This window comes from Colossoma macropomum, unplaced genomic scaffold (assembly GCF_904425465.1).
Source record: "Colossoma macropomum unplaced genomic scaffold, Colossoma_macropomum, whole genome shotgun sequence".
NCBI lineage: Eukaryota > Metazoa > Chordata > Actinopteri > Characiformes > Serrasalmidae > Colossoma > Colossoma macropomum.
In genome coordinates, this window is record NW_023494795.1 from 43,406,833 (window position 1) to 43,414,546 (window position 7,714).

Here is a 7,714-nt window from a genome sequence, read left to right on the forward strand (position 1 = left end):
TTAACAAAACTGTAGGAAAAAAGCCTCATCCCAATAATTAACATACTCACACTGTTTTGCTTCAGTTAATGTGGATCAGATAAAACTTAGAGTGTAGAAATATTGTGAAAATACTTCCAGTATCTACGCTCACAGTGTGTACAAAGTGTGTACACATCTTTTAGGTGTCTTGTAGTTTATACTGCTTACTGCTTGCAGAAAGTTATCAAATTTCATCTTTATTGTGGACAAAAGACAATGGGCCTCATTTCAACTGCTCTTAAGAAGAATTTTCTTCTTAAAACCCACTTACGCAGTTTTTACATGATTCTGACATTCACTGATGTTCTCTTATTGAGTATTTGTTCTTAGGTAATAACGGAATCTAGACAAAAACGCAAGAGCGCAAAGGTGCGAATAATTCTGAGGTTTAGGAACATGTCGTAAATCAGATTTTTTCTTAGGACCTTTCTCAAGAACAAATTTAAGAAGAAATTTAAGATATTGGTGAATGAGGCCCATTGATCCTGACATTCAGGTCAAATTTTTCAGTAACACTTGAGAAATGATTCTTATGGCTTCTAAAAATCCAAATCTATAACATATGCGCCTGGCCAATTCTCCCAATTCTGATTTATGCTCTCAAGGAGTACTATGGACCATTCTGCATTATTTCTGACCAGCACTTTCAACATTCTAATATTTTACTTCTTATGGAAAAGAACATACATAACACCAGATGACATTTTAAAAATAATTTAAATAATTTAATGGCAGAGAAATCTACTGCTAGCTGCTTTTATAGCTGCTAAAGTTTTGATTTTTTTTTTTTTTTCCTGTGTCAAACTACATAGTACACTATCTTTATTGTGGGACGAAGACCACTGGAAAATCTGTGCTTTGCATGTTGCGGACGTCTTAAGCTGGCAGTAAACTTCAAATTAAAACCACGAAAGTCAGATAGCAATACATGGATACAAGCTTAGCACAAATGCATGCACACACGCGTATATACTGACACACAACACAAACAAATCTGATCAATAAAACAGACCATATGTTTTAAAGGCTCTATAACTATATAATGTGACGAACTATATCATTTATTACTTCGACAGAACTGTAAATTCAGATTGTGTTCAGGTTTTCCTGCAATAACTCTTAAAATTCTTATATTAACACTGGAATGCTGCTGCTCTTCAGAACTAGCATCCATTGTAACAGGTAGAAATATCTAGTAAACTGTAATTAATTGCCCCTGAAGTGTCCAGAAATGGTTTAAATATCATCCCATATACCTTGTTCTGCCTTGTTAATGATCCATAAGGATGGGATGTAGCTCAGTGGTGGTGTGTATGTTTTGCATGTGTGATGCAGAGGGTCCAATCCCTTGCATCCCCATACTCTTGGGCGGCTTAGTGCTTAGAGCTCTGGTTAGTTGATCAAAGGGTTGTGGGTTCAATATCGAGGTCTGCCAAGTTGCTACCAGTGGCCCTTGAGTGAGGCACTTAACCCTCTCTGCTTGAGTGATGCCATATCATGGCTGCCCCTGCACTCTGACCCCAACTTGCTAAGCTGGGATACGCAAAGAAATGAATTTCATTGTACTGTGCAAGCGTAATAATAATAAAGCTACTTAACAGAACATAGTGAAAGAAATACACTTGAACTGGCTGAACTGTTAATTTCCCTGTAAAAATCTGCTGTGGACTGAAAAAAAAAAAGTTTTAAATCACACTCAACATGGTCTTTCAAAAATGGAAGATAAACCGGAAGACCTTACTTTAGAGACTTCTACATCACTGTAAATGTGAAGAGTAGTCAATGTTTACAACAGATGTTGCAATAGCTACATTTTTTTTTTCCTTTTGGCCACAGCCCTGCTTTAATATTTGCATATCCTTGTATTTAGTAAACTAAATCAAGGTATGATGGGTTTTTTGTCCTTAACTTACAAATTTCTGCAGTTTCTTTGGGAACTAGTCTGACTTCACTCGGGATAAGAGCTGTAGGAAAATTACATGATATAAATCCAGTAGTGTGGAACTGCAATGAAAGGCGTTTCCGTAAAACAAGAATACAAATACAAATAAAAACAAAACATAGAAACCATTAAGAGTTTCTGTTGATTCTTAGGGGTTTGTAATGTGTTTTGGCTTTTCTTGATGAGTTGATAATGTAAAAGATCCTAATGGTTTAACAGGTGACCTAGTGTTAAAGATACATTTCCAACATTACTAATTCTTCACTAGGAAACTAGCGGTCTCTAATAGTAACCATTAGGCCAATTTCCATTAGGAGGCAAAATCATAAGGTTTTAATCCTAATGGTTCTAATGGTCTTTAGACAGCAGATGTTACCGTGGTGCTGCCAGCTTGCACAGTATAACTTTGACGATGTTGAGCATTGTTGACTATTGAGCAACCATGTGCTTATTTTCCACAAGTTTTAACGATGTACTAAAATGTTAATGTAACAGTAAACTTAGCGACATCACAGTCTAACGAAAGCACTCGTAAATCTTCAACCTTATTAATCTTCCCCATCTTTTTCGTGCCGTTCTGTTTACTCAAGAACGTTACTGTGGCTTTGACTCAGTGCAACACAACAGAAGGACCAACAGGAAAGAGAAAATTGTGTAAATTTGACTTCTTGGTGAACAACTCCTTGAGGCTGTCTGCACAGGTCAGAATGCAAAGATGTCATTACTCACAACATCATCTGATGCTGAAAGGCTTGGAAATTTAAAAATAGCATTGTTTTGTAGCAAACAAAGCATTCATTTTTACCAGAAAAACACTGCATTGGTGCATTTCTACATTTAATAGGCTTCTGTTTCTCACTGATGACTCAAAATATTGATTACAATGCTTTTCTATTATCTTTCTGCATTAACCTTCCTTTATGTTCCTGTTCTGGCTCCCTCTCAAACCTGAAACACTGCAGCAATCTGTGCCACATTTTGGCACTGCTGACCATAAATAAATTAAACAAAAACTCTGCGAATTTCCGACAGCTCTTGTGCACTGGCGTCATTATGAATGAAGACATTTGTCTATTTTTTGTGCACTTTTTAGCACTGTTAGCTAAAAATCACAAAACACTTAAACAAATAACTTGCAACTTGGCTCCAACTCTGTATGTGCCTTCCCTCACGCAACCACACTCTGTTTTAGCTCACAGTGACATGACATTGTAGCTGGTGCTGGCTCTGAGGATCTTGGGAGGTGTGGCCATGCGGTCGGCCATGCACAGGGGCTTATGGTAGGTGACGCACCTTCCTAAAAAAAGGCACTTAAACGTTATGTCTTTGTTTGTTAATCTAAATCTTGTTAATCTGTGCTTACTGTGTTGTTCTGTGCTGGGAAGTCGGTTTAGTTAGTAGGTTTTGTGTTTGGTGGTCACCAAGAGGGTGAAGTGTGTGGCTAGTGGTGACCTCCATGAATATAGTGCTCTGTATGTGCCTTTCTGCTTGGTGTTTAATAAAGAGCACTTCTAATGGTGGAATAATGACATTCCCTGTGTCCTACTCCACACAGACGCAAGTCAGTCAGAGCTGGAGAACAGTTGCTGTGTTCCAGAGCTATTCAACTCTATTCCTGGAGACCCAGTGACCAGCACACTTTGGCAACTACCCAACTCAAAAACACTAACCTTGTTAACTGAAAGATGAGCCGAGGTCAGCTGTGTTTAAGCAAGAAGTTCACCAAACTGAACTGAAACTCCAGGATCAGAGCTAAAGAACCATGGCATAAACAATACAGAGGCCTACAAATGTCTCAGATAAAGAACTAAATAATTGACAGTACAAATTTGAAATAAAAAAAAATAGAATAGGAATAAGATAATAAACAAACAATTTAAATGTGGTAGGTAATTCTTTCCCTTTGTTCATTTCATTGTACTTACGGATACATAGACACTTTGGAACATATCATTTTGCAGCTTAAAAGCCCCACCCCTTACTAAAAATGATGAAAATGTGAAATTATGTTCCCAGGATGAAATCAATGAAAACTAATGTTCAAGGATAATACAAGCATATGTTAAACTAAATGATTGTGTGAGTGTAATTTTAATATTTCATAACATTTAACTTTGTGACAAAATGAATGTTTAGCTCCACAGTACTGTGGAACTGATATATTTTGACTAAGGAAATGGTCAAACCACAACTTCCCTACTATCTAAAACACATGATTCAGTTACTGGTTGAGCTACTAATCATGATCTGAAACAGAAACCGACTTCTTTGCTCTCTAGATTTTCAATAACAAAAAGTCAGTTATATCAGGGTTTCTCAACCTGTGGAAGCACCCTGTAGTGGTCCACGGGCCTGAACTCTGGGGAGGTAGTAGTTCACAGGGGGCCGGTAACGTCACTTTAACGTCATAAGAACATAAGTGGAAAAAAGATTAACTTAATTAAGAACCAAGAAGGGAACATTTTTAAATTATAACCAATATACGTACAAATAAAAACACTCCATGTCATCAGTTTGAGACAACACAGTTAGCAAGCCAGAGATGGAGAATTTTCTCAGGGTGCTTTCACACCTGCATTGTTTGGTGTGGACACAGGCTTTTTGCTTTAGCTTGCTCCGTTTTGACATCTGTGAATATTACACCCGTATTCAGGCCTCCAACAAACGGCTAAACTGTGGTCCGGCAAAAATCGCGGATCGCCTGGCTGCTGGTAGTAACACAGTCTGAGATGAAACGAGGGGACTCATCAACAGAGCTCACGTTCTTCTCCTAGCAGCACGTCGACGTTGTACCGTAAGCATAATCTGTCTGTTCTAACGTCTCACTCTTCACAGACCCTCATTTGCTCTCATTTCTGCACCACGACATGCTGTAAAATAAAATAATAGTGAAGAGATGCATTTGATTTTGGCGCATGGATTGGAACATATTTTCGGCCTACTATCAGCAACGTGAGTCGTTAAACTCAAATTGGTAAACTAATGAGAAAGCAGCAGATATTAAGTAAGGTATATTATTATTGTTGATTGTGACGACGCTAATGCCAAGGCCCGGCGAACGGAGTGAGGTCTGGCCATTTCAAATGAATCACAAATACCCTCAAAACTAAAGAGAAACCATGAGACCGAGAGTATTTTCAGTGAAAACCCAATGTACTGCTGTTACGGGACGGCAGGGAGGCAGAAACAATTACAGAAAGGAAAACCCGTGAGAAATGGTTTTGAATGAATTAATGAGGTGATGAGTGTCCACGTTAGGGTTGAGGTGGCTCAGAGCCCGGCTCGAACCACCGATGTACTGAATGGTGATCTGAGGAGTTACTGCTGAGCGGGAAGCACGGGCTGAAACAGGAAAAAAAAAACACCTCAACGAATAGGAATAAAAAAAAATGGCGGGAAAGTGCAGACAAAGGGGACGCTGAAAACAGCGTGCTCAAACAAAGGCAAAGATAGAAAAGTAAAATAAAAGACAAAAAGAAAACAAAAGACACCTCCTCTGTGATTATGAGTGGAAGATCAGTTTTTTTTAATTTTTTGAATTTTTCATTATTTTTTTTTCCCCCTTTCCTTTTTGTCTAAATACCTACCTGGGCAAAGTACCGTACCGGTCACCCCTCTACAAAGATGTGACAAAGGGCCACTGTTTTGCCGTTCCCTTTTTAACATCTCTGCAAATATATTTAACATTACTGCAAATTGCAAACTGCAAAAAAAAAACTGGAACCTGTGATTGAGCCAAATGAACAATCTGATCTGATTCTCAGGTTTTCAGTTTCAGCACTCAAGAAAAGAAAAATTTTATTCAAAAAGTTGATTTTGGTTTTCCTGTGGACCGATATTCTTTGTATTTATTAACAGGTGGGCCTTGGGGTAAAAAGGGTTGAAAACCCCTGAGTTACATCATATGTATCAAGTGGGTGTGAGCTAATATTTATTCTGTATAAATATTAGAGCTTTTGTCTGCCCAGCAGACATTTCTTTTCATCATGAAGCTGAGCTGGAACCAGTGAAATCACAACACCTCAGGAGGAGCTGAAAAATTGATTTGTTTCTTTGAGCACAATTTAATCTATGAATTTAATGGAGGTTAACCAAACTGATCCCTGTTTACAGTTCTCCTGTCCAGAGAGATCTGTGTCTCCTGTTTATGTGTTACTTTGTGTGTGTGCAGCTGCTGCTGTTCTGCTAACAGTGTGTGGAAATCTGCTCATCATCATCTCTGTTTGCCACTTCAAGCAGCTCCACACACCGACTAACATGCTCATCCTCTCTCTGGCTGTGTCAGACTTTGTGGTTGGAGTTTTTGTGATGCCGTTCCATTTAAGTCGATTGACTGAATCATGCTGGATTTTTGGACCAGCTATCTGTGTGTTTTTTGTATTAATCTCCTTTTTTGTCACAAGCATATCAATATACAACGTTGCTCTTATTGCTGTTGATCGGTATATTGCCATCTCAAACCCTTTTCTCTACACTGAAAACATAACCGTAAGCAAAGCTTGTACTGTGATTTTATGTAACTGGTTTGTTTTACTGTCTTACAACTCATCACTTCTTTACTTTAATGGAAACTCCATAGGTCTGATACTGTGTCCAGAACAGTGCCTCATTGTGTTACACGAGGTCTGGTCTCTGGTTGATCTTGTCTTTGTTTTTGTTATTCCTTGTTCTGTGATAATCATATTTTATCTTCTAATTTTCATCATTGCCAAGAAGCATGCAAATGCTATTAGAGAGCTTAACCTGCACAGTAATACTCAGGGCTCAAAGAACAGGATGGACTCAATGAAGTCTGAGAGAAAAGCAGCAAAAGTACTCAGCATTTTAGTGGCTGTTTTTTTGGCTTGTTTATTTCCGTACTTTGTTAATACTTTAGTGAGTAATGCAGTAGAAACAGCATCATTTCATAATTTGGTGATCCTTCTATATCTGAACTCAACTATCAATCCAGTAATTTATGCTTTGTTTTATCCATGGTTTAGAAGGTGTACTAAAGTCATTTTAACTTTTCAGATATTCAGAACAGATTCAGCGCTGATGAATGTGCTTCGAGGAATGAAATGGGTAAAATCATAGTATGACTTTATGGAATATCTATATGAAAAAAAAGAGATCTGTTTTTTTTAGATCACTCACTTTCACTTGGAACTTCCAGAGGCAGACTTACCCTTTAGTTTTATCCTGAAATTAGCATACAATTAAATAATGTCATTGTTCTGGACACATATAATCTAAAAATACACTATCAATAAAAACTATCTGTAGTTTTGTTGTCATCACTGGTCCTTTGTTCATAGTATTTGTTTGACCCTGTATCTCTCGCTGTGGCCATACTGACATACTCCTGCCAACTGAAGTTAGTTTGGACACAATATCAGGCAGAACAAGCATTTGTTTATTGTTGCATTAGTTATTAGGGTTTTGAAAATTATTTCAAACTACTAAAGGTGGAAATTCTACTGCACCATGGAATGCTAAAATCTATTATGATTATAACTGTATTTCACAAAATATGTGCTCACTTTACTTAAAAATGTGAAACACAAACATAGTGTTCCCTTTTCATCACTGCAGAGATTATGGGAAACCCTTCTGGACTTGTACAGACATAAATAGTGACGTCTGCATCCAGAGACGGAGCCGATCCAGGCGCATTTTAATGAATCAGATAGTGGATAAAATAAGCCCGATCCAGTTCCATCACCCACAACCCTTGAAAGTGAAGCCCGTTTTCAGAAGTTTATAAAGAAG

The 7,714-nt window shown here is 37.8% G+C and overlaps 1 protein-coding gene across 1 annotated transcript; it reads left to right on the forward strand.

The window, feature by feature from the left end:
* The first annotated feature begins 6,034 nt into the window (after nt 1-6,034).
* On the forward strand, nt 6,035-7,039 carry LOC118816331 (trace amine-associated receptor 13c-like). The gene has a single exon (XM_036582854.1). It carries the CDS (start codon nt 6,035-6,037, stop codon nt 7,037-7,039), a length of 1,005 nt encoding a protein of 334 aa, XP_036438747.1.
* The last annotated feature ends 675 nt before the right edge of the window (nt 7,040-7,714 follow it).

Coding starts and splice junctions, on each gene's coding strand:
- LOC118816331 (XM_036582854.1), top strand. CDS start 6,035: ATGAATTTAATGGAGGTTAACCAAACTGATCCCTGTTTACAGTTCTCC.